Source organism: Pempheris klunzingeri, chromosome 14 (assembly GCF_042242105.1).
Source record: "Pempheris klunzingeri isolate RE-2024b chromosome 14, fPemKlu1.hap1, whole genome shotgun sequence".
In the NCBI taxonomy this organism is placed as follows: Eukaryota; Metazoa; Chordata; class Actinopteri; order Acropomatiformes; family Pempheridae; genus Pempheris; species Pempheris klunzingeri.
Genome location: NC_092025.1, coordinates 8,077,566 through 8,105,512, shown reverse-complemented (window position 1 = coordinate 8,105,512; position 27,947 = coordinate 8,077,566). Strand labels below are relative to the sequence as shown.

The 27,947-nt window shown below is 41.6% G+C and overlaps 1 protein-coding gene across 1 annotated transcript in view; it reads left to right on the top strand.

Annotated features, from left to right (window-relative positions):
* LOC139212663 (roundabout homolog 1-like) overlaps positions 1-27,947 on the top strand; it is a 71,833-nt gene that overhangs the window by 17,719 nt on the left and 26,167 nt on the right. Inside the window, 1 exon segment of the mRNA XM_070843160.1 lies at positions 449-775. Coding sequence (XP_070699261.1) covers positions 449-775 — 327 coding nt within the window.

The window sequence follows — 27,947 nt, the reverse complement described above, 5'->3', positions numbered from 1 at the left end:
TTTATAAATACACGTATTAAGGCTAGACATGGTTTGAAAGATAATGCTCCCTGAGGATTTCGTATGTCATCTTTTTTTTTTTTTTTTTTTAATTTTCAGTGCCTCGTGGGGTTCCATCTGCTGAAACAAAAGCAAAACATTTTATGAGTGACATGCAATTGTGTGGTAATTATATTGTCAAACTGGATTATTATTAATACAAGGCACATGCACAGCAATAATAATGTGCCGTGCCTAATTCCTTTAGAGCTGCTGCTGTTTTGATTAGTAATACTCTTTATTACAAGGAAGGATTGTTTGATACATTTCACTATGGCTCTTTGTGGTGTTTGTTTATGTATTTCATTGCCACATACAGTAAGTCTCATGTACCTAATATGACAGTGAAGTGTATAACTGGAACTAATTCTCCTTGTTTTGTCACCTTTGCACCCTTCTTCCCCTCCAGGGTCTCGTCTCCGCCAGGAAGACTTCCCTCCCCGCATTGTGGAGCACCCTTCTGACCTCATTGTGTCCAAAGGGGAACCAGCCACTCTCAACTGCAAGGCGGAGGGCCGTCCAACCCCTACGGTGGAATGGTACAAGGATGGGGAGCGCGTTGAGACCGACCGCGACAATCCCCGCTCCCACCGGATGCTGCTGCCCAGCGGGTCGCTCTTCTTCCTTCGCATCATCCACGGGCGACGGAGCAAGCCCGACGATGGCAGCTACGTGTGTGTGGCCCGAAACTACCTGGGCCAGGCTATCAGTCACAATGCATCGTTGGAAGTAGCCAGTAAGTTCTGTTGGAGTTTAAATTCGGTTTGATAATTTGACAATAAATTTGATCATTTAAAAACGATGCAATGCACATTACTCCAGCAGGTTGTGATCACCAGCAAATAAACCTAACATATAAATGGCCACAGTTGCACGTTAGTAGAGAAGTCTACCAGATCTAAACCTCAGACCAAGAATATCCAAAAAGTTATCTATAATACCCATGCATAATATGCAGATATCCAGATAATCAGACTCCGAGCTCTTTGAAACATTTTAATTGATTTCTCAATCTCTCACTGTGCATGATGATAACAGAGATTAGAATATCTATCTTCAAACAAAGTAAGCAGCTTTTTTTGAAAATATTAACTCTGGAAAACATTTCCTAAATATAACCTTTTGATTATTTCCTGCATGAAATCTTGAAACAAGAATTACAAAAAAAAAATTCTTCTGTAGGTTAGGAAAACTTTCAGCCTTTCAAAAATGGGTCACAGTCTTATATTCATTTGCATCAAGTGCCTCCACGCTTTCATCTCAACCACGTGCGCTGATATATTTATACTCGAAACACCATGTAGATCTAAAAGCCTGTTTTGTTACTTTTGTTCCAATATGGGTCACTTTTATGGTTGAGGGACAGGTGGAAGTTCACTACGTGACCCACCTGTCAGACACGGAGCAGCTGTGCGTCTGCTTTAGTCTGCAGGTTTAAACAAGTGCTGAGTGTGTTCCCAACAGGTGACAGTGTCAACTCGCTGAATCGTGGAGTTGCAGAATGTCAAGTGTGTGGTGTTGCCAGTTAAACAGTCTTTCGCCGCAGTATATATCAGGCAGGAATCTGTTCAATTCTACGCACATACAAACATATGTGCGGGTAAATATATGGGATGGAATGAAGCTTGTGGAGAAGCAGGCAGAGGGCAAGAGGTCAGGGCTTACGACCATCAGAATAGGGTAGGTGCAGCTGGCATGTGAATCATTATGGAACACGTCCAAAACCTCTGGAAGCTGGTAAACAACAAGAGCAAAGAATGCACTGAAAGAAGGAAGTGTTGGTGACAAGGGTTAACGACCACAGCCGTGCCCTCACACACTGCATAGCCCCCCATCCTTTACTGTCAAATCCCTGCTCTGCTCAGCTGTGTCAGCTTGCAGAGCTCTACCCAGGCTGGGTCTCCTGGGCAGATATTTCGCAAAGGTTTTAGAATAATAATACCCCTCTAGTATCCGTTTCACCTTTTGAATTATAATGAAAGAGATGGCCAAACCGTATCACCGTAATGCTTGATCAGCACTCCAACCCTGAGAAGCTCAGCCCTCTAGGGGGAGAGTTTATTACTCGGAGTTCACTAAATTTACTGTCAGGTTTTAAGGTCGAGGGGAAACACAGAGAGGACTTGTTGAAGCTGCCTGGATGAGTTATGTCTCTCTGCTTCATCCTTTAGAGGTCACACAGATTCATGGGTCACCCTGGGGCTGGATAGTAAAACAGAACCCCCTTTGGCAAATGCTGCTGAGTTAGGGAGTTTATAAGAGGACTGAGAAGCAAGGGAGTGTTAAAAGGAGGATTGACTCCTTACTCTGTCAATAGGCCAGCATGTCAGATAATTTGTCTAGTCTTGTTAATTTGATGGTTGTTAATTTTGTGTTCCGTTTTAATTGCTTCGAGGTTGTTTAATGGAGCTGTATTCAAAATGACATGGCACAGTCTGGTCAGTGTTTTGTGTGATACACATTAAGCTACTGTTTTTGAATACAAACAGCCTCTGCACACAGACACACCCACACACACACACACACACAAGGTATCATCAACTTCCCATCATGTTCCACTTACTATGTTTGTCGCTCAAATTCACTGAGGCATTAATACTTAGTGATGATACTGTAATAACAGAGCGGAATAATTTTCCAGTATAAAGAGTTTGAAGTGAATCTGAACAGCCACACTGTACAATTATGATAACACCATGTGCTATTTATGTATGCCACAATAGGTGTGTCTTAAGCACAGTATTATTATATTTTAACTGCATCATAAAATGCTGTCATAGGTCCATATCCAGGCACATAATCACAGTTTCATTACTTGTAATGAACAGTCATCAAATGCCTCCAAAAGCTGAAACAAAACAAATATTCCCCTCTCAATATTCAGTGTGACTCACACTCCAAAATGCACTGCATGTTTACTGAACACCTCCTGCTTCGCGTTGGTTTACATGTCAACCAGCAGCAGTGAACACAACAGCTGTGTGCACGACTCGAGAACAAGCGCCAAATTTTTTTTTGTCGTTGTGCGCACCGTGCACACTTGATCCCTCACCTGTGTTTTCTACACAGGTGAAGCACAGGCTGTTTAAATGGCAGCATCACATCTGCACATGTTGAATCTAAACCAGTGTGTTGCTGGTGTTGAGGAGCACATCTCGTCGGGTGTTTGTCAGTGAAACAGGCTGGAGGAGCTTCACTTGTCATTAGCGTTTGAAAACTTGGTCTGCAGTAAATGTATCACCTTTGTTTCTTTTTGTTTTGATAAAGTCTACCTAATACAGTTTTTGCAATTCATTAAATTGTAACCATGTTACAGTTTGTGTTTTATATTGGTATATACAGTATGTATATAGTGACACAGCTGTAACATCATAATCCATAATCATCAATTGAATCCTCACCATCCATGTTATATACATTCTTTTTTAAATCAGGTCAAATCTGAAATGTTGCCAATACTTTGGTATTTGACCAAATAACCGCTAAACTATCATTACCATCAGCCTCCTATCAGATATGATAGCATTAGTCTATTCAAGAAATATTCTGTGCTCTGCACCCGTCCCTAAATATAAACGTTAAATAGTCATTGTTAATTTACATGATACATGATTCCCTGTCTTGAATATCTTGTCACTTTATATAATATGATGAGTTCATGGACTCAGCTTGTCAGGAAGGGAAGGACACTGCAGCACAATGACAACCAAAATCCCACAGAGCATTAGTCATTTGATGTCTTATCAACAAAGTAAATGTGAAAGCTACAGTGGAAAATTAATTACCTATAAAAGCCTCCACTTAATTTTAAATGAATTTGCTGTATTATAGCTATTTCTGATTCTGCTTTGATTTAAGCGAAGTGAGGGAGAGATGATGAAAAGCAGGGAGAGACGGCTGACAAAAGACAGGCTGACAGATGTAAAGCGATGGGAGGAGGAGAGGAGTGGCAGGGACAGGCGGGAACAGGAGAGAGAGAGGAAGTGTCTGTCCTTCAAGGCACAGAAGTGAAACTTGTTTGCAGAAAATTGAGGTGACGTGGTGGAGACAGTGACAGATGTAGTATGTGCTGGTGCCTGAAGCGTGACCACGGGGTTGAAATACTGTGTGTAAGCACGCGCAACATGCTCACAGACACACACACACACACACACACATGGATTAGCGGAGTCCTTTCTGAAAGCGAAAGAGATAAAATGTGGGAAAAAAAAGGAAAAAAGACATATAACTTAGTTCCTATCCAATAAATGTCACAGAAGACACTCAGCACATTTTTTTCTTCCTGCAGGGGCCCTAGAGGACCCTGGGAAATGAACATATGTCCTATTGACCTCAGCCACTTGATTCAATCATGGAGCGCTTTATTGAGGTGAAGGCAAAGTCACAGCCTGTGTACTCTAAAGGTTATTGGATAGTAGACCTGTTTTTAGGTTCAGTAAGGGAGAGGAATAAATGATATTCTTAAACTAATTGGACACTACCATTTGCTGGAGGAAAGTGAAGCTTGTGGCTGGACCCAAGGTTAGGCCACAGCACTGCAGTGATGAAGTAATGAGCCACAGGGAACGACGGAAATCCAGCCTCATCACTTATGAATGTATGAAGAAAGAGGCAGAAATGTGCCCCTTGATTTCTCTGCTCGTATATTGAGAGAGTTTCATTTTTTTTTTTTTTTTTTTAATTAAATGTCATATAAATACATTTGGCCCATCACACATGAGATTACAAGACACAGCTGTCAAAGCCAAAGGACATCAACACTGGTGAAACAATATACACTGTGTGTGTATACTTTATATTATTCAGATATGAGCAGATAATGTACTCAGAAGTGTTATGAACGTAATTGGAATTTTTGTAATAACATTTGTCCCCTTCCCTCCAACACATGTTGTAAAGCTGTAATGAAGTCTGGCACTGTGAGGGACTTGACAGTACACAGAAAACTGGAGCTGAAGTCAGGGACTGTCTCAGAAGTACAAGATGGCAAAGCGATATTTTTTTAAATTTTTGTCAGTAGGTTTCTCATTTTCTATCACAGACACTTCACACCAACTTGACTAATATAACTTTCAATATAAATGTCAATGCAGATTCTTTGGGATAAACAAAGACCCTATCCCATCCCTAATGTTCATAGATCTACATTATTATAACATTAATGCAAGAGGTTTATGTAGAAAACTTTATAATACTAGAAGATACAGAGTAACCCTATCACAGGCTTTACGTGAAAAGCACCGAGTTTTGTATGCGTGCATCCTTTGCATCTGAGAATCTGGCTAACAAAATATTTTGGTAATCCATTAAAAATGACCAAACAGTGATCGAATTCGCTTTAATACCAGATACCAACTGGGCAGATACGAATCTGTGCTTCTCAGGAAAAAAAAAAAAAAGTACGAAGAAAAATAGTTCTCCATGAGGCATTCATATTTCATGAATGAAATGTATGCAGTTTTGTTTTCTTTTCATATCTTGAAAAGGAAAGCCAGTGGGAGATGTGATGGCTCGTGGTAATTACATGAGCGCATTAGCATGACAGACATGGCCATCATAACATCATACCCTCTGAAGCAGATCGTGGGACATGCGCAGCTCTGTCAAACTGTGAGATTGACAGCTAAAGGTAGGACCCCTGGTTTGTCTCCCTGTCCGCTCCCCTTTGATTGTAATCTTACGCGGGAAACAAGCGGGTGCAGGAGATGTACGAAGCAGCGAAGAGAGAGGCGGATTCTCAGAGGTCAGGCTCCCCCCCTGCCTGCCCCTATCCATTAACTAATGGCTCCTCACTTCAAATGGCTGTCACTGTCACTGACAACATCGCGCTGGAGTCACTCTGGATAAAAGATCCTAAGTGGCAGTAGAGATGTATGTCTCACGAAAGTTGTCATTTTCTCTCCATATAGACGATGAATGATATTGTTTGATACACAAACAGTGACACACTGTAACTGCTGTTCCTCCACAGCCACAAAGTCAGATATCAGTGTTCATTTCCAATTGCCTGTGACAGTCAGCGAATGCTGCGCTAGCCTCTTGTTCCTTCATCCTGTTTTCCGCTCCCTTGTTTCTTTCCCAGTTGGCCTATGGTTAGATCAGTCAGTGAATAAGTATCACACTCCGGGGACAGCTGGTTTGTGTTTACAGTGTGGAGACTGGGGCGAGTGCACTGCGAGTATTGTCTAAACAATTTTAGTCACTATATTCCCCTAGGCTCAGCGTTTCCAAGAGCCAGATTTGTGCCAGAGTGTCAGGACGCAGGGAAAGAGTTTGTTTGGCTTGCAGCGGCACAGTGAAGGGAGAAGAGAGGGGAAGTGCTCAAGAGCTTCAGAGCAAGACCATATGCTCCTGGCTGTGTGGCAATAGTATCAGAATGTGGAAACCCTTCTTTTTTTTTTTTATGTATCTCTGTGTGCGCAGTGTGTCAGGATTGTGGTGTACACAATGTGTGTGTATATAAAACAACATCTGCTACTTAGACAGGAAGATAATGTACCGAGCCTCACATCTCTACCTTCTTTGGCACATTATTGAATCATCCCATTAATTATGTGGTTTTTTTTTTTTTTACTCTTTCTCTGACAAAAAGAGTTTTCATTTCATAATAGAACATAATAGCATTTTTCCATTTTTCTTTTGTTGTGATTGTCTTCAGAGAACAAGTTGCTGATGAGGAGATACAGACGAGACACACGGAGAAACGGGGGGGGGGGGGGGGGGGGGGGGCAGCAATGGAGAGTCAACAAATCTGTCTGTTGAAGAGAGACTTTTGAGTCCAGTACGCTCCTATGTGCCCGTATGTTGGTGACATTAAACACAGGTTTTGGGTTTCTCTCCATTTCAAACGCATGTGCCCTGACAGCCCTCCACATTATGTCGGACATTATTTTGTTGTCTGTAACTTATACAGCTCTGGTTGTTGCCGGGGAGACACTGTTTGCCTCGGCCAATTTCCCCTGGCAATAAATCTTTTCCCGCTCGTCACCGAACCTCAGCGCTAGTTGCATTTCCCTGCAGCCTCGCAGCAGAAATGCAGCTAGATTTTATCCATTTCCGATAAACCCTCCATGCTTTGCTGTGTCAGGTTACTCTGATGTCATGGCATGACAAGAGAAGCTTACCAGAGGGACAAATAATCAACATTCATGTTTTTAGCTGCAGAAGTGTTTGCAACAAGTGAAATTAATTAACAGTGAAAACCCATCATCAAGTCTCAACTTGCAACAAACCTATTACTGACATAAGCTGTGATATGTCTAGTGTGCCCTATATTTTACTTGTGAATTTGACAGTGTGGAAGTATTAAGGGCTTACAGCATGGTTGACTAATCCTGCTGTCACTGAGAGGAGAGGGATGGTTGTGCGTTTGCTGAGATATTAGCCTTATCCATCCTCTATCTGTCACTTCATAATGCCACAGTCACCAACACCCTCCAGCCATATCTGTGCTCGGGGTTAATGCTGCGTTCCCCCCGGGTCAAAGGTTATGTCAATTTTTCATTTCAACCTTATGTCAGTCTCCATTTGCCAAATCTTTCTCCCTGCTCTCTTTGAATAGCTGCTTTGCCTCATACATCACCTGGTGAAATTAACTGTAATTCTATTTTTTTTTAAAAATGATGTTCAGTAAAACTCTGACAGTCGCTTCGGGGTGTGAAAATGAAAAATGATCACTCTCCCAGATGTGTACTGTGTAATTGTGGTTTGATGATTGTTTGTGTTTATGATTAAAATGCCAACTTTTAGACTATCATTAAGCTAATCATAATTCCTATGTGATCTTGCAGAGGTGGACACTTTGCTTTATCGCTGCCAACCATAATGAGATATTCTGAATGAATACCAGACAGCCAAATTGCACAGAAATTGAGCTCAGTGTTTATCATTTTTTAAAAGGTTTTGAAGCAAACAAGCAAACATTTTTTTTCATTTATTCACTCTTTGCTTCACAAAGCAAAATAATGCCATTAAATTGATGCCTTGCTTGCTCTTCACTTATGGCAGTGCTCTTGCTGTTACATCCACTACATAGGCTCAGAGCCTCCCTCGTGTCCCATACACAGTTTAAACTCAAACTATCATTGCTAGTGTCAAAATCAAGACACTAATCCGCGGATTACACAATTGAACACAGATGAAGATAAGAAAGATGCAGTTAACTGTCAGTTCAGTCCATTGTTGCAAGGCAGAATTAAGTTATATACAATGTTGAATAGATAATTATGGATTGAATAATTGTTGGCTATGTATTCTGGCCAATTTACAGTGAAAGTCCAACTAAAATTTAATTACATGATTTTATTCTGCTACAGCATACATGTCTGCTTGATACATCATGTCATGGGTCCCCCCTTGAGGAAAAAAATCAGAAAAACTAAAAGAGAGAACTTTTAGTTAAATATTTTCGTTTCAAGATGACCCCCCAATCTTTGCATTAATCAATTTGAATACTGTTAGTTCTCTGTCTTTGTAGAGGAGCACTTATTTCCATTCAGCCAATCAAAATGCTTAATTTTAAACCATATTTGGATAAAGCTAGAATATCAATCATTCTGTCATAGGCAGACTGTCTCATTGACAGCCTGACAGGGAATAACAGAAGAGCCACAGTTTTTTTACACTTCATATGTAACGTGCTTCTCCAGCAGCTAAGAGTATTTCTGAGATTTCCTCAAAAATATTTTCCTTTGAATAATAAAAAACATTGACAATAAATAAAGGATTATATAGAGATTATTTTCACTGCAGTTGTACTACTAACCTGGTGCAGGCTGCAAAATTAATTTAACTGTTATTATAGTAGAAAATATTTGGTGTACCTGAGAGATAAAGCTTAATATCATCTGCATAGTAATCAACTGATCCTATTCTGAAAAATGTATATGGTTAAAACAACGGATGTCCCGATATGACCGCAAAGATTGGTATCAGGGTCGATCAAGGTATCTTGTAACTAATTGGTATTGGATATATTGAGCATGAACCTAAGCCCGATCCTTTGATTTACCTCAGCTGTCACACAGGTGTCATAGACATAGTTCATGGCAGAACGCATATAAAGTGCCCTCTAATGTGGAAATATTTTAGATTGGAAAACAGAGCTGCGTTCAATACTACCAATTTCTAAAAAAAAAAAAAAAAGCAGTATACAGTGAGGTCAATCAGGTAACTCCAGCAAAAGTTGCACTGAAGCAGCAAACACTGGAGTACTTGAGTATTACATTGTGTGTTCTAGTTTTACTACAATGCTTCACTAAGTGGAATTGATAAGAGCTATTTATAAAGACATCATTTTTGGTTATGTGGCGTTTTGCTAAAAAACACATGAAAACCAATGTTGCACTAAGTGGAATATGAAAATATTTTTAGTTTTTTTACTTTGTTATTTTGCAAATAGATAAACAAATAAATAAAAACAGGATTGGATGCAGAATTTTCTTAATGCATTGCAGAGTTATTTAATTGTCAAGCATAGACACTGGCTTGATTTTAAAAACTTTGATGTACCGTAAGTATAAGATGCATTGTCCAGGAAAATACAGGTATCGGATCGGGACGCAGTATCAGTAGTTATTCAATATCAAAGTAGTCAGATCAGGATCAGGGTCAAAAAACTTGATTGGGACATTCCTCATGGAAATCTAATGTTGATTAAACATTACACTCTGAACTTGAGCATGGAAGCACACCATGCATAAATAATGTGGATGATGAACAATGTCAATCAAATCAGGCAGAAACCTTGCATGGTGATCTGAGAGATACTACACTGAATATTGTATCTCAGTACAATGCTTCACAGAATTTACACCACAAAGAAGCAACGACAGATACTTGGAATCTGAGATGTGAACGGTTGCTGGTGCAGCAGCAGAGTAATAGACTGTTTATGCAGTATTGTTCCTTCTGCTTACCCACCACAACCAAAGATTCTGATATCTTCTTTAATAGGCTGCAGATGTGGTGATTTATAACATCCAGCAAAAAAACAGGAGACAAAGAGTGAGACAGAGGGGTACTACCACAATGGAAAGCTGAATAATGAGATGAACAGTTCCAAAGCACTACCATTCCTGTGCCTGCCTGGCTGTCAGTTCTGCATCCCCTATTTTCTGCCATTTTCCTCCTCCTCCTCCTCCTTCTGAGGCATCGCTTCATCTCTCTCCTGTGGGAATACTTGGGAATGTGCAGACAGGTTTTGTGATGGAGTAGCTGCGTTGAAGCTGCTTACTGAAAGCTTTGATGACCAGTGATGTGCTCCCGATCATTGTCATATACACTATATACAAACTGCATGAATGCATGTGTATCTGTGTAGCATGCAGAGGCAGACAGTACAACAGGGGTGTGTCTTTGTGTTTTCACGTTGATGCTGCCCTATTCTTAAAAAACACATCTATTTTTTATTTGTTTTGTATATCTGTATATCCTAATAATTTTCCACATGTCAGAAGAATATTGATTATTTAAGTTAATTAAGTTCATTTATCAGCACCTGCAAAATAATTAAATAGTGCCAAACATTGTGTTTGAACTTGACTTGTAGCACCACGCTGCCACTTTAAGGGATTGTGCTTTTCCTGCCTTTTATCTTTTGAACATCAAAAGCCTTTTGTGATGTTGACATTGCAGAATTCAAATAGGAAAATTCAATATTTTTCCAATTAATTGTCCTGCTATGTGTTGATGTAGTAATAATTAATATTCACAATCTCTGTGTTTGCTTAGCTGGCAGCTCCGTTCCACACCCAGAAACTGAAATCCTTTCTGGTGTGTCATCAAGGCCAATTTTCAAGGTCTCAATTTTATTATGAGAGACGTAGGCTGTTAGAATGACAGCCTTCTTCAGTCTTACTGCTACCTAGCAATCCAATACATACAAACAACATTACAGTAGATGCGTACCTGTACACTTTCCATTGCATTCATTCTCTCAAATGTTAGAAAGGATGCTATCTTCAAATTCATTATGCAAAACTACCTCTGCCAATAAAGCCCTTCTTTCTGTTTGCCTAACCTTGCTCAAGCTACGTTTTTCTCTGTGGAAAACTCCCGTAACTGTTTCTCCCAGACTTCCCAAGGCTATTGCAGAGATATAACAAAGAAGCGCAAACGCAAACAGCACGAGATGAGGCACTGGGAGCTGAAGGAGAGGATAAAGCTGAGAGGTAAAGGGAAACCAATAGATATGGAAGAGGGACTGAAGATAATTAAAAGGATCTTCAGAGCGATATAGCCTTCAGCACTGGGACTTCTCATTCATTTACACACACATAAATGCCCCTCATACACTTGCAACAAAACCAGATAATGCACCTACACCCAAGGATGTGTTGTTCTTATAATTTTCATGCTACATTCGCAACATAAATCTGTGTCGTCCCCCCTGCCCATATCTTTAATGGGAGTTATGCAAAGCACGTCAGGATTCAACTCATTTTCATAACAGCAATCTACTGGCAATTTATTACAATCAAGCATGAAAAATATGCTATTATGCCGCTGGAATTATTTTTTTGGTTTAATATGATATGTTGTGTTCCGAGGAGAACAATGCAACACTTTTAGGTTTAAATGTCACATTGAAATATGTGCATTATACTAATGAAACTGTTTTCTATTGGAATCTAGTGATGTTGCCCTGTTTCAGGCCTGTGCACACACACACGACCAATAAAAGTTGAGCTTATAGCTCATCTATCAGACTAATGTTGTTATGATATGTATTCATAGTTAAGAATGGCTGGGGACTTGACTGATATTATTTATATTGAGCATAGTGGCTCCCCTCCCGTGTGATTTATTTCTTTCAGAACACGAATGTCACGCGTGACTTTTAGCACTGCCACCCTGCAGCGATAAAGTGGTGCTAAGGGCATGCGGCTTGTTTCTGGGGCTTGTAATAATGGCAGTTCTGTTCCAGGTCTCTGAGGTCAGAGGGATGAACAGCTGATTTGACTGTTTGACAACCCGTCAGCAACTGGTCTGCCACCAGAATAATATGTGTACTTCTGTCAGTGAAAGAACGGAGGATGAGACAAATGCCACCTGTTACTGTGCGAGTGGAAATTATCTGTCAGACCGCTCATATTCTGCTGTAAAATCGACAGCATAATGCCTGTTATTGTTACTATTATTAGTATATAGACTAAAGAAACAAGAAGGATATGAAATAATGGCATAAAACGAGTACAGTATCTGTGCATGATGAACAAAAGAAACAGCAGCTTTATTTGCTCTGTGCTTGATGGCACATCCATTTTCTAGAGCCAAACTATGAGATGAATAACAGCTGCGCTCTCCTATCCTAATGCACAAATTTGTCTCAGCTGCGGAGTGCTAACATGGTTTGCTTTTAAGCATAACCACAACCGTATATGCAGATATTCTCCTTTGTGGCTTATTAATTGATTGTAGTTCCTCAATGTCATTGCATCCACCATCTCCTTATACTTATTATCTACCTACTAGACTGATGATATGAGGGAAGACAGATAGTCCCATCCCCCATTTAGTATTTTCTTGATATGTACATTCTACCAGATCTCACCATGCATCGGTCCATTGTGGGTCTAAGTGTCTCGGGGTTCAACAGAGTCTGATTTCCATCTGACGAGTTTGTTGACCGTAAGCAAACTGGACCTTCTGTCACACCTGGTTTTGAATTTTTCTCACGAAAGATTCACAGACATGCATGAGAAGGATATACTTTTCCAGGCTCCGGTCCAATAAGTTATCCCAGTGGCCTCCAAGCAGAGCTGGCTAATTATAGGCTCACTGAATTCATTTGGAACAAGCGAAGTGAACTAGGATTTGACTTTTAATTGGACTGATTGAGTACTGGGATTTCTGCAAACTTCTCCTTCACCTTTAAAATGCAATAACCTCAACAAATCTAAAGTTCGCATGTATGTATTCGTGTCGGTTATGTCACTGCGTGCCGGTCATGGCAAAGCTGTGAATACGTTTTTCAGTTTTTTTTTTGCATGCTGGCGTTTTTGGTCCCAACCCCATTCTCATGGCCTTCTACCAAATATTAGAATGTCATATCTGCCACGAGAAATGTGTCGCTGAAGGTCATGCACCAAAATGCTGACACCCACCCACCACCGCAGACAGGCGTGTATTCTTTTTTTTTTTTTTTTCATCCGCTTTGTGTTTTGAGTTTGAGAAGCCTCCTAAGATGAGTGGTTGTTTAATTGACAGCTGGACCACTAACTGGTTCGCCTCACTGACAGATGAGGAAGTTTTTACACTAATAGCCATCGGACACCTGCGCGTCTTGTCAGTTTTTCCTCGAGGTTTGTTGACAGCATGTGCAGAGACAGCGAGTGTGATGTAGCAGTGCTGTCAGTCTGATGTCTTATATTCCCGCTGTCACCTATTCTCTCACACAAAGTGCCATTTATAAATAGAGTGTGCCGAAGCCATGTGTTGTTGTTGTTGTTGAAGAAGCGAGCAAAAAACATACCAGAGATACAGACTGAGACATCATATCTGATTTAATTAGAGGTTTTTATACGTTCTTTTCATGCATTTATTTTCCGAAGCGTATTTCATTTATATTCACTTGCAGTTTTGCCATCTTATTTTTCCTTCGCTTCTTGGTTTTTGTTTATCTCAGTGCAGTGTGCCTTTTCCTGCATGTGTTATCATTTTAATAAGCCGATGTACAGTAAATATACTGTAAGAATGAAGAATTCATATAAAATATACTGCACACAGACAAAAGAATTGTAAATATTTTGGGTCAGGCCACTCATATTCCCTCTTCTCTTAGTATATTTTCTTTCTAGGTTTTGCTTGTTTGAGTAGAACTTGGCCTTGGGTCTGCCTCTATCCTCTCTCTCTATCTGCTGCTGCTCTGTTGGCATTGATTATCTCAAACCTAGGGTGTCCACCGTGTGTGTGTGTGTGTGTGTGTGTGTGTGCACGTGCTGTTATGCATGTGTATCTGTTTCACAGTCTCTGGCTCTGCTGCTTGCTGAGAAGGCAGATATCTCTAGAGGTCCTGTAATAGAGCGGATACTGTTGCTCGCCTCACATCGCCATGAGGGATGGAGGGGGCATTGGGTAGTGGGGAGGGATGGAGAGGAAGAAATAGGGGAGAGGGCAAAGGATGAGAGCATTCACCGTTTATTTGCAGATATGAGTGAAATCCTATCTGTTTGATTAGCCCTTTGACTCCACTGGTCACAATCCTCCTAGTGTGAGATAATTGAATGGCCAGTGGTACGTTTGCAACCATCCGTTCATCCATTTTAACGATAGTTTATCATTGTGAATGATACACGAAAATCATTGAAATTTTTCTCTGAGATTTCTGCGCCCACCCTAGTGCAATGGAGGTGAATTGAATTTTCTACATGGAGTTACCAGCATTTAAAAAAATATTTTGTGTATTTTGTTGCTTTTCTCAACCAACCAGACACAGTTTTAGACAAATAACAGCACAAAGCCAGGTTCAGCATCTATTTTCAGAAACGGTGCTCTGTTATTGTGGATGATACACAACATGCTCTCAGTGGTTTCCAAAGGGGTTGTTATTTTATTAGAAAGCAGTTCGAATGAAAACTGTTCTGGGCGATGGATTACCCAGAGTAATGGGATCATTCTCGAAACACATGTTGCTTTGTTTCATTTTTCAATGATATGAGCACCACAAATGAAATTCCATTTGCCTCCATTGTATTGGGATACCAGCAAAAATCTTGACAAATCTACATGTCTAAATACCACTATGGTTAAGAGAGAAAATGTTGAGTTAGTGTGTTTAATGAAAAGAAAGAGCAAAAAACAGACGAGGGTCTCGAAGCCAGAGATATTTTCTTTTTGCACCACTTTGTCCACAATTGAATCCTCCTAGATGTATTGGAAATAGACACACAACTGTAATGGGTATTAATGCTTCCTCCCTGAGTGTGTGTGTGTAGTGAGGAGCAACAGCACAGCTAGATGATTCCACTACCAAATTGCTTCTGGGAGGGAAAAGTGCACGAAGCTTCACACTCCCATGAACACACAGCAGGGACTGTGCTGTACATTGTTTACAGTACACACAGTCTGCCATGTTTAATAGCCCTCCCTGTCACTCCCATTGCATTTGTGAACAGAACAACAATCTAACAAACACCAGGACTTTAAAAGCTCATGCATGTGAGTCAGTACGCCTCAATGGATGCTATTAAATATAGGCTACCTTCAGCACAGACACCTACTGGGTCTAATCAAGGGTTTCAATCCCAGTAAATCTCACTGTTTCTTGCCTTATAAATTTTTTCAATACAACTGGAAATGTATGTCCACCTCCCATTTTTCATTCAAACTCTTCCAAACAGTTACATATTTATATCAAACAGAATGGAAAGAAAGCAGTGTGTGCAACAACAAACCTATTAATTTGGACACATGCTGCCATGTGAGTACGAGTGGAGCTCAGTGGTTTGTTGTGTGGGAGGTGGAGACGCTAACACCACAGACTGAGGCGGAAATGATAATTAACGCTGACCTCGACTCGACCCAGATTCTTCCTGTACATGTCATTCTTTTTTTTTTCTCCGTGGAGCCCAAGGAGACACAAAAGAAGCTCTCTCTCCACTGACTGTGAAGGACACCATTTCATTTAAGTCGACAATGCCAGAAATGTCTTCCCAGAAAAGGTTATCCCTATCCCTAACTGCCCTCTTTCTCATTTCTTCCTATTTGGATCCAGACAGTGCTGAGTCCACTAAGAGGAAGACAGCTGGAGGGATTACAGTGAGCTAATTATAAGCTATCTATCCATAATTGCTGCGGATTACACTATTATTCATACAGAGCTTAGCTGCGCAAAATGCCTTAACCACCATCACATTACGTAGCATATATTGCTATGTATTATTCACTATTAATACAGCTGAAACGAAATACCAGATTTCATTTTAAGTAGCCTCAGTGAGGGTAAATAATAACCAAAACCCATTACCCTATTACACCTCTTTTCTCAGTCTGTAACGCGTCATTGCTGACTCCATTAGGCTCATGCATTGAGTGTATTGTTGGACAGAAATGAAGAAATGACACAGCCCATTCAGGTAGCATATCAATCAGTGAAACTAATTCCAGACGGAGTGATGATTTGACTCCCGGGCTGGCCTTAACATGATGATCACTTTAGCGGAGGAAATCATTTGAGCAAGAGCCCAGAGTCTCGTTGATTTGTTGAAGAAGTCCTGTCCTCCGCATACTCACTCCTTTTAAAAGATGAGTGTATATGTGGTTATAAGGAAACAGTTTTGGAACAGAGTTGGAATTATTGGATTATGTGGATGTGCATTGGTGTTCGGATGAGGTCCTGGAACCTGAACGCACCACGCCGTCATGTGCAACCCGAATGAAAGGCTAGCAGAGAGGGCCAGTAAAGAGACGGACAGGACCGGATGGCTTGTTAAAGACTTTATGGACTTTTTGATGGTGCGTCGGCTTACCAAACCCGTGGCCCAACGGGATATGCCGCGGTATGCCAGAATGCCAGTGCACCACTTCATGTCATTCCAAGCATGTGTTCATGCGTGGCAGTAGGGTATGCACAAAAATGCGGGACAATTTAATATGGGGAGATCCCGTAGTTTCCATGCTGCAGATCTGACCTGAAAGTATATTGACCTGAATGAAAAGGTTCTGCGAGAGAGTGTAAGGTTCTCAGGAGAATGCATAAGTATTTTATGGTATTTTTTTCATCCCCCTTATTTTCTCCCCCAACCAGATATGATCTCATGTTTTTGATATTAATAATACATGCTAGCAGCATGCTCGGCTTGTCGTTATACTAGGAGGGTATCGTAGCAATATGATTGTAGTTCCAGTATGGCTGTGAGGTAATCATAGTTATCATGTTATAAGATAAGGCAAGCTCATTTACATAGCATCATTCAGACACAAGGTAATTCAAAGTGCATTACATATAAATACATTAGAAATGAAACATTAGAAATTGATTAAAATTGCATGTAAAAGACAATAAAAAGAAAACAAGTAAATATGTAAAAGTTAAAAAGACTTCATAAATTTGTCATTTGTGTGGGATTCAGTGGATATTAATAAGAGGCCAAGTGGATATTCACAGAGCGTGGTACAAGTGTTTGCATGTCCTTCCATCCATCTGCATCTTTCTGTTGCCAGGATGACAGTATGTTGTTTATCAACCTCGCTGGTTTTTAAAATAATCTATTTAGCAATATGTTCACTTTGCTCCCTCCTACCTCCTGCCCATCAGAGCAGCTGTCTCTGTGCACATGGTGCAGCAAGCCAACCTTAGCGTTTTCTTTGCACTGCTGCTAAAACCAATTAAATTTACAGCAAAGAAATCACCTGATTACAAAGCTGCAGAGTCGTCTCCCCCCCCAACTCCCCCTCTTTTCCCTCTGGTGTGTGTATTCATGTGTGCATCTGTGTATGCATGCCACCAAGGGCAATGTTAAGAGTTGATCAGGTGGGAATGTGACATACTTTCTGGTTGTGCATGTGCCTGTCTCTTTGCTAATCCATATGGACGCAGCACTAATTAAATCCAGCGGCTCAACCATTCACACCGCTGGCTGCTTGGCACGGAGCAAAAAAATCTGTTGGTGTTCTGTCAGGTAATATGACAAAACCAGCGGGGAGAGTTTATGTGGGTGTGTGTTAATGTCAGCGAGAGAGAAAGGGGGTGTGATTGAGGCTGTAAAACGAGTTTGTTTGTGTGCAGGAGCGAGGGAGAGCGGGCCGGCCTGCAGAGAAAGAAATATTAATTCTAGTGTTGTGCTTGTAGACGGGACAGTCAGATTGGCTGTTGATAATGTAGACTTCTTTGTAAGAGGCAAGCTTTTGTCAGCCAGGTTAATAGCGGAGGGGACGTCATGTCATACGAGGCCTCCTCACTGAGCCAACCCTGCTGGAGTCTCTGAGACAGAATGGCAGGCTGTTTTTTTTTCCTCCAGAAGTGGTTGCCTCTCTCAGCAATTTCCAGGCCTTATCAAATCTAAACAGTATAAATGTCTGCCTTCCCTCACCCATGACCCCATCACTCTCAGTGGCTTCCTCCCCAGCCCCATCCATCCGCACAGCAGAAACTTATTATCATGTTATAAGTGAGGTGGCTTTAGCCCCAGATTTATTCTCTGAGTGCATCCCTTCCTTTTTGCTCTCCAGAACTGTTCGGTAGGAAATGTTGTTTAACATTACTTGTGTGTGCAGATATGCACGGGTGAGGTCACTTGTCTGCAGTGATTTTATAATTGTCCGCTTGATGCTTGTTTCCTAGTAATTTCACAGCCAGTGTGTTGACGCTCCTCACGGATTGTGTGACGGTATGCTTGATTAGTCCGTGCTGCTCGAGAGGGCTAATGTGTTGGTTTAATGGTGTTGTGTTAACAGGATAAAGATTTATGGGGGGGCAGGCCAGCATGTGTTCTGTGGTCCACACAACAGATAGATAAACAAATGGAAATTGAGTGCATTTGTCACTGCCCGGGCTTGCCTGGGATGCAGCGTACCTGTGGAGTGCAGAGCCCAGCAGAGATGTGACAGTTTGTCCCTGTCAGTGTCTTATCAGGTCGTCTATCACGCTCGTCCCTGTGAGCTTGTTGCAGCCCCCCCGCAAACAGTACTTCTGGCTCACTCCTCCACCAAAGGAGAGAACAAGGGAAAGACACGGAACTCTTTTTGACTTCCTGCTGTTTGTCCTCACACCTTTTGGGGAAAAAAAAAAAATCTTATCACTGGCTGAGTTTGTTGCTGTAATGAAGCGCTACATGTAGCTTGGAAACCATAGAGAGAAGAAAAGTGAAATCATGTTCAAAAAAAAAAGTGAAACAGAGAATCAAGGCGCATATTTTTCATTGATGTGGAAATTCTAATTTAAAGTCTTTAGTCAGCGCCCCCTGTACTCAACAAAATGTTTTTTTTTTCTTTTAATCAACCACAGGTCAGTTAAAGGCTACAGCACATTGTTGATGACATTAAAATTGATTGGCCAAGTGTAATGGCTTTCATTCATACCGGGCTTTTCAGCCTCTAAAAGGTTCATTCAAAATCCTACTCTAAAAATAAAGGGAGACAAACCATTCATCTAAGTGCATCCTTTATTTTGAATATAAATGATACACTTAACGGCCCTTTGTGTTTCAGAGTGACTGAACATTATTGTGTCACACTTGGGACACAAACACAGATGGCGACACTGACATGGCTGTGTAATTAAAAAATATGTCTCATTTAAAATAATGACCCGCAACACTGCAGACTAAGGTCTGTATGTGGTTGTGTTGAGGCAATAACGACACTTTGGTTAATGTGAGGACATGATTGTGGCTTCCGTTAAATGTTAATAAAGTAAACTTGCTCTGTCAAGTTAATGTTGCATTTTTCAACATGTCACCCTAGGCAATGATCTTTCCCTAGCCTTAAGTGGAAGTGCTTTAAGGTGCCTAAACATAACCAACAAGTTTAATCAGGCTTTAGTCACCACAAGCAGTTATTGCATTGCAAGAACGGCTGTTTTTGGACAACGTTGAAGCAAATACATTCAGCACCAACATTTTTTGTGACTTTCCATAGCACCTTAATTAGAGGCATTTCCTCATTATATTGATAAAAATGTAATCCATGCAGCATTGTGTCTCAAACAAAACATATATTCGCTGCTGCAAATTAGTACCATCCACCAAACGTCATCTCTGGGAGACAGGATGGTTTATTAAGCACATTTCCCCATAATTTCCTCAGGGATACATGCTGTGGCACAAAATGGGGAAAAATCCTCTCATGCACAGTAAGTGCTGAGTTTACCAGAAGCAACAGCAGTTTCTTTGGAACCAAGAAAAGCTGGGTAATTATCATGTTTGGTGATAGCCTCCATGGCTACACAGACAAAAACTCAAACTTCAGCAATATAGCACCCAATAAAATGTAAAAACACAGCAGCAATGACCTTTTATTGAAGACATCAAATCACGGAATAAACAAAAGCGGCATCTCACAAGCGATCACTTTAAATGACAAATATGTGTTGGCTAAACTGCAACAGAATGTACTCCTGAAGGGGATTTTATTTGAAATATAAGACAAGGATTTATGAAATAAGTAGAATCATTTTACTGTAATGTTCAGCCAGCAGTTTTTCTATTCATTTTTCTCCCTGCATTTTTCATACACAGAAGAGAGAGACGTTGAGGCAGAGACAGACATGAAGCCACACTGCAGTTGTGTGGTTTACTCTGGTATTCTGCTGACATGGGATCCATTAGGAGGGTTTTGGGGGTTGTGGGATTGGAGGGTGGAGGGGAAGGGGGGGGGGGTGGAGGGGGGGTGGAGAATGCACAACAGGACTGGGAGAGAAAAAGAAGGGAAGCGTGGGCCTACAAAAAAAAATCGGTGAGGGAAATCTGGCATAGCTGAAAGACTTTAGAAGCAGGTTTGAAGAAGGAGAGAAGAAAAAGACGACGGGGAGGAGCAAAGCCTTGAGAGATGGTGAGATAGCTTAGAGGAAACAAAGGAGATGAGACTAAGCAGAGATTGAAGTCGGAAGACAGGAAAACACAAGGGAGAATGAAAAGTGATGAGGGTGTACACTACTGTACATGCAGGAAAAGCAAGATGAGAGGAGAGATGGTGGGGGGCTGATTCAGCTTACTTTGTGCTGGTGGAGAATGAACGCTGCATGGTGGAGCCTATTAAAAAATGCACAACTGTGTGTTTACTGTCTTTAAAAACTATTCAGGTGTGCACTTGCCTCAACCAAAATTGTCAGTGATGCACACTGTTGAGCTCATCTCGGCCCGATAATTTGCTGCTATCCAGTCAGGTGAGTCACCTAATGTTGCAGAGGAGTGAGTCAGGATGCTTAATCAAGGAATACCTCACACTAATGATAAGGCGGGGTGTCTCTACACGCACTTAGTGATCTTTCCTGCGGTGCCCAAATGATACCCTCTGCGCCTGTCATCACTGGAGCCCCGCACGCCAACCAATGGGAGTGTTTTTGTCGAGGAGATTGAAAACACCTGGAGGCTGGCATGGTCCAACAGCCCTTCGGTCTGTCTTAGTTATGTGGAATCAAACATTGTCAGATGACTGTTTGCAGCCACGGGGCTACGGCGGCGATCGTGATACAGATTTGCAGAGCAACACAGAGGATGACACGGCGCCGCATTAGCTTTATTTTCCAGCGTGCTTCATGTAATTACAGATGCTTCTCAGGGATGTGCTTCTCCCACTCTGCGCACTTTTCTAGGAACATTTTCACATGCAAATGTCCACTCTCCCCCAATTGCGCCTCTGACCACAACATCAAACAGAATGAGCTATCAGACACAAGACTTGGCAAAGCATCCAATATCAGTTTTTGCGTATAATCAGGTTTTTCTCTCTTCCTTTGCATCTCATTTCAAGCCCCCATGCTTTTCCCTCCCCCAAACCTATCCATGGACTCTCCTCGTCAGAAAGACAAATTACCCAGTGGGCTGCTCTTTTAGCTGTGCTTTCTGTACAATAATCAATTTGAGGACGAGAAAAAGAGAAGGCTAGAGAAACGTGAAATTATTCATCAGGGTCTTTCAGTAGCTGGGCTGGAGAGGTGTGGGGGATGGTAGGGGCTACCTCGTCCTCCGCGAGATAATTAGGGAGAAGACCAAAAAGCAGAAATAAGGGGAGGACTGCAGGCCAGCAGTGAGAGAGGGGAAGGGGAAAAAAAGCGAGACGGATATGTAGAGTGGAAGGTGCAGAGATGGGGGGATCGTAGCCAGTCTTAGAGGAGTTTGTTGTTATATTTGGAAATCTTGAGATGGTGTTTAGTTTGTCGTCCCAGCAACAGACAGATACACAGGACAGGATGGAGGATAGACAGCTGGGCCCGGTGACGAGTGAAAGGGAAGTGCACGGAGGAGGAGAAGGAGGAAGAGCCTTGAGGGGAGCATGACTCTGAGTTAGCTTCAGTTAAACTACTCAGGAGGAAAGAAGGATAGAGCAAGGAGGGGAAAATGAGCCAGGCTCTCTCTTGTGGCGGGTGTTTATTCAGAGACCTCTTGTTTCCTACCAATTAAAGGGGCTGGGGACTGCTTCAGCACAATCCTCCTCATCTCCCTCCCTCCTCTGCTCAATCTGTCTTCGCTGCCTTCTTCCCTTTCTCTGCAACATTTGCGCCATCTGCAATTTTTGATCATTTAAACATCTCACAATGCACATTTGCTCCTACTCCTACGTTCTCCCATCTGACATTTTCATTTATTTGACATTCGGACACATTTTACATCGAAATTGGTTAAAGAACATTATCAGTGTATTCAGTTATCCCTAATATGTTTATCTTGTTTTAATGACTTATACAACAGCCTGTATTTCTTCCGCTCTTATCTATACCCTTCTCTGTGCTGCCGCAATGACCCGATTTCCCCGGAGGGATCATTAAAGTTTCATCTTTCACCCCTCATTCATTTCTCTCTCCATTCATTCCTCCCTGGTGCAGTCCGGTCCAAACCAAACAAGCTTGTCGTTATACTCGATTTCTCTTCCTGTTCCTTCTCTAAATCACAAGTCTGAAGACTGATGACTCCAAGTGGTTGTAAGTGCCAAAGATGACTGTTTATAGGTAGTTTTGTGTCATAAAAAACAGTGCATATGTTGAATTTGTGGATTAATGATTGTGTATGGTCAATTAATTCATTTTTCAACCCTATCTGAAGTTGATATGTGGTGTATACATGTTGGCACTAAGCTCAGATTTTTTTTTTTTATATAGAAGCCTCCTTGGAGGGTAATAAATGGGAGCTGAGAATACAACAGAATGTTTGAAAACCACAGTTGTTTCATACCATCTGCTCTGGGGTAGTGGCAATGTGGTGGTGTGCTTACCACATCTACTTCACCCCGCCTGCACACATCATTATCGGTATCAAACACCTGACATGATGCATTTAATGGTTCTAAACCAGCCAATCTTTCATTACTTTTTCCCCGCTCTACGCTACATCTTGTCACATATCCATCAGCTGTGAGGAAGTAATGTATGGGGTTGTGTCAAATGTAGCCTCTACACACGCCTTGGAGTCATGTGATTCTGCTATCTGCACCTGCACTGTCAGCAGCTTTTACCCACCACCATAATGTAATTTTCCCTGGTTGAATAAAAGCATTGTTGTGCTATGTTGTGTATCTCACTGCACCGTGAATGCCTGTCAATCCACATAATATGGTTGGGAATATAATACCATAGTCTCACATATTTGTGTGAATATCCTTGTCTCACTTGTATTATCCTTTTTTTTTTTCCTTCTGTCACACTGGAGAGCGTTCCGTACCTGCCCAGAGCCTCTTTTTCTCCTGGGCCCCCGAGTTGTCTCTCAGATTGATGACAGGGGAAGGACTAGGGCACCTCAGGGTACATTAGGATGCGGAACGTAGCTGTAACTATCAGTGTGTGTACTGTGTGTCATCTGCGTGCATGTGTGTGTTTGTTAACTTTGCCTATTTTGGCACCCGTCTCACCATAAAGCAAAAAACACTACAGTGCAGCGACTGTTGGCTCGTCTCATTCAGCATCGCATTCACTGTAGCTCTTTGTTTCTTTGTGTCTGCATCACTACTCCTACCCATGCTTGTATGTCTTTGTCTGGCTCACTTTTCTCTTTGTTACAATACATCACCCTCCCCGCTAACGGCTCTTCCTCATCCTCCTCCTCTTCTTCCCCATCGCCTCTCTTTGTGACCCGGGTGCACTCCTCCCTTGGAGCATATCTCCTGGGTTTAGCTTCTTTATTATTTCTATCTCTACCCACTTTGTCTTCTTTCACAAACAAAGGCCAGGTAGGAATTAGGGTAGATACTCATTTAAACAAAGAGTAGCCCACTAAGCTTCAGATTTATGCTCTGTCTGCAGTGTGTAATTGCACATACCCTGAAGTTTGCCCCTCTTGGCTTTTTTTGTGTACAGTTCATAGAAGGTGCTTATTTAAAACTCAACCTAGCCCAAGGAGATTTTCCAAACACCATCTCTAAGGTCATACTGCTCAAACAAAGGTTTCTGTGGGCCAGTCTACTGGAATACAGTCTCAAGGTCTGACTGCTGTCTGCTTTTCACTTCTTTTGTTTTGTCAAACAAAGCCTTTCAACGTCTTTCTCACCAATCTCATTCCTTCAGCGGGATTCATTGGCCTTATTAGTTGAAAAAAAAAATCTAGAAATGCGTTTTTTGTCAGCGCAAGAAATTAATTGACACACACACGCACGCACGCACGCACGCACACACACACACTTACATACACACTTACATACACACTTACATACATGCTTCCCTCCACTAACCATATTTTATCTACTCGTTAATGTTCCCAATTACTCTGTCAAACACTGCCAACGTTTTGCAGCATGGCGCGCTTATTGAAATGGTAATGCAAGCATCTCAAAGTGAAAGTCTTTCATTCACTGTCTTCTAAGTGGATTTATTCATGACAATTTACTCTTCTCATGCAGGATTACACTAATGAGAGGGTTAAAGGGTGGTGTGTGTGTGTGGCGTTTCTCTGCTTTCATGTAGGGGACTCTTGCCCCGGAGAGAAAAGGGCCACGTTTCTACCGCCGCCGGCTCCCTCCATTATTCAGAAGAAGAGGACTTGATTTGGTTTTGTGCCATTCTCGTGCTCATTGGTGCACACTTCCTGCTATCTAAATGATTCAGGTGTCTGCTAATGATGTCACAATTAACACTGCAAATAGCCTCTTTTTTGTGAGTTTTCATCTGATGTGAATCACAAACCGGTTTCTGTCTTCGTTTGTCTCAATTGAGTCGGTGAATCGCTTCACACCTGGGACAGGCCTTAAAAGTAATAATGCAATGCTTGTGTGCCACAGGACCAGATTGTCAGCCACCCCTTTGCAGAAGGTCAGGTCCCTATGGGGAAGTATTGTTAGTAGAGATCTCAGTATGTAGGTCATTGTGCTTTGAGCTCAACAATCCCCAGGTATTGCATGTGCTCTATTGCCATTTCAACCTGCTGCTGCCAACACCCTGTCATACACCTGTCTGCGTCCCCTTGCCTGCCGCTCATTAGTGCCATCCACCCAGCATTCTCAGTTGTTTGCACTCTCACCTCTTATTATCAGTCACACCAGAAGGAATTCCAGTTTAGTTCGGAATAATTAAAGGATAAGTTTCTGTGTGACTGGATCGGATGTTGAGGTCATTTCACAATCACACTTTTCTCAAGCTTGAGGCAGGTGCTTAAAGTAAAGGACATCCTGAATGACTTAAGTTTGCAACACACTGTGGGGCTGACACTGTTTACTTGAGGTGGTTGTATGGCAATGGGTTAAAGGGCTCATGGTCTCACTGGCAAATTGTAGGCTGCTTACAAAATAAGGTGGCAGGAGCAGCCACCACCCGTTCATGGAAACATTTTACTTAAACTTCACAAAGATTCCTTAATACAAGGCTAGCATCATCGCAAACACTGAGGGAGTGCTCGGTTATTGCAAATACAAGACTGCCTAGACAATACAAAGGTTGGCACCTAATTAGCACATTTCAGAGTACTGTGTCCTTCCACATGCACGTCCTGAGGAAGGAGACAGGTTCCTGGAAGCATTTGCACTGATTAAATGGACCAGGCTGCCATCTTCAGTCTGATTTACTTTATTCATCTTTTCTTAATAAAAGCTTGATTTAATGAAATAGTGAAGCCTTCAATAAATTAATTTAAAAATCTGCTTTAAAGTGATTAAATGTCGGGTGATTTTAGTGATTGTGTTTGCTCTATTCATGCCAGAAGAAACGATATTACACAAATAATATTCAGAGCGACTAGTGTTAATTTATTTCTCCTTTTATTGCAATGTAATTCAATTTCAGTGGAGGATACCAAATTTAGAGCCACTGTAGAACCACTGCAGGTTTACCCCCACACTCCAGTGTCATACAGGTCAAATGTAGTAATTGCCCATGTTGCATGGAAGCCTGTGACTGTTGCAGAAATGTGAAGTAATGGATATAAGGGATATAATTGAGATACAATAACCCAAGTATTACTTGGTATTCTGTAGCAACAGGGTTACACATAAAACTCCCATAGAAGGTGTAAGAAGCGAGTGAGGTTGTGCCTCCAGCATAAAGGTGTATGTACTATGCTAATGTTAACTTTTCCTACTTAGGCATAGCTGATGGTTATGGACAGTGTAAAATGGTTCATTTGTTAGTTATCATGAAATAATGGTATACACAGAGATTCTGAATGGATTTCTGAGCTTTGCAGAACTCATCTTTGGTTTCGGTTTGATCGGGTGAACAATTTTCCTAACCCTATTAGAGCTTTTTTCACCCAGCTCTTCTGCCTCTTCTCTAATTCTCCTAATCTGCTTCATGTCCGTCTGTCTCTCCGTATCTGCGCTCTCCTTATTCTCAGCGATGCCTTTTCTCCTTCCCCTTCCTTCTTACCGAGGGGCAGATGAGTGGTGGAGATTAAAATGGAGGTTACACAATCCTTTTAGCTGGTTTTAATGTCTTCCTCTCACGAGTGATGTGTCCTGCACGTACATCAACAGGATTAGAGTGTCAGAACATCCAAGAACTGATGAACCGGTGCATCCATGCTTACACCCACACTCACACGGCATCGTGGTGAACATAAAACCCCTGTCAGGATGTGGTGCCTCTTAATAGGTTGTGTGTATGTCCACTGCACATGTACCATCATTTCTGTCAGACTTTCAGAGGCCAAAACTGGACTGTTTGTTGGAATTCATTTGCGGAAAACAAAACAAAGCTAAGAAACAAAACCATAACAACAAGGAACATTATCTTTATTCCAGTTTGAACATGAGTATAGTACTAAGAGTGGTGGGGGTAAATGTATATGTTCAGTTTTTACTGTGAACGAATGTGTTGCAGGGTTATTTTTTGTCTATCTGCTGATGTGTGTAAGTCTTGAAGAAGAGAAGAAAGGAGCAGTGACACAAGATAGAGTCAAATAAAAGTCATGATATTTACCAAATAGAAGTAACTAAATGTCTGATACAAATCCAAATAGCACAGGTCAACTCTGGGTTAACATTATAAACACATGTCATATAAAGATGTGTCTGAAGCTAAAGCCATGGCCTGACAGAGCTATACACAGGGGGGGTCTTTGAGAGTAAGAGAGAGAGAGAGAGAGAGAGAGAGAGAGCGCGCAAAGGAAAAGAAAAACTTTAAAGTGTTAAGATGTGGCCCAGCAGACATAACTGGGAGCTTTCCCCAGTAAGTGAGCCTTTATGTTGAGTTAATTGGCTCGCCAAACATAAGATAGATTTATGGCTCTGTATGCAAAAAAAATCTGGTTGCCCTGGGACTTTTGTGGGTAATGATTTCTTTGCAGAAAATGAAATTCAAATAAGGGAGCTTGGGGAGGACAGACAAGGAATTTTTGTTTCCCTTATAAGAAGTGTGCGTTGTCTACTGGTTGCTAGTGTGTATTCTCACAAATCTCATGTGGCATAGTTATGAGACAAAGCTAATGCATGTATCCTAATTTGTATGTGCAGGACCTTCAGTTTTTATTGGTTTTGCTTGGTTGCAGCTCATATTATGTTATTGGCTTTGGTATGTGCTTGCAAAGGGGGTACAGGGCCCACTGGACCTCCTGCGTGAGTGTATGTGTGTGTGTGTGTGTGTCTTTTTCGATCTGTTTGACCAGCTATACAGTACATGAACTGCACATATTGGTTTTTTTTCTGTGCGGCTGTTTCTCCTGCAGCTTTCTGTCTCTCCAGACTGCAGCTCTGTAAGGGCAAGGAGGAGAAGAAGAGGAGGAGAAAGGGGGAGATGGATAGACGCAGAGAGGTAGGGGGTAGGGAGAGGTCAGGGGATAGATTGTGAGAAAAGTCAAGGATTTCATATATGCCAGGGTTGGATGATTACTGTA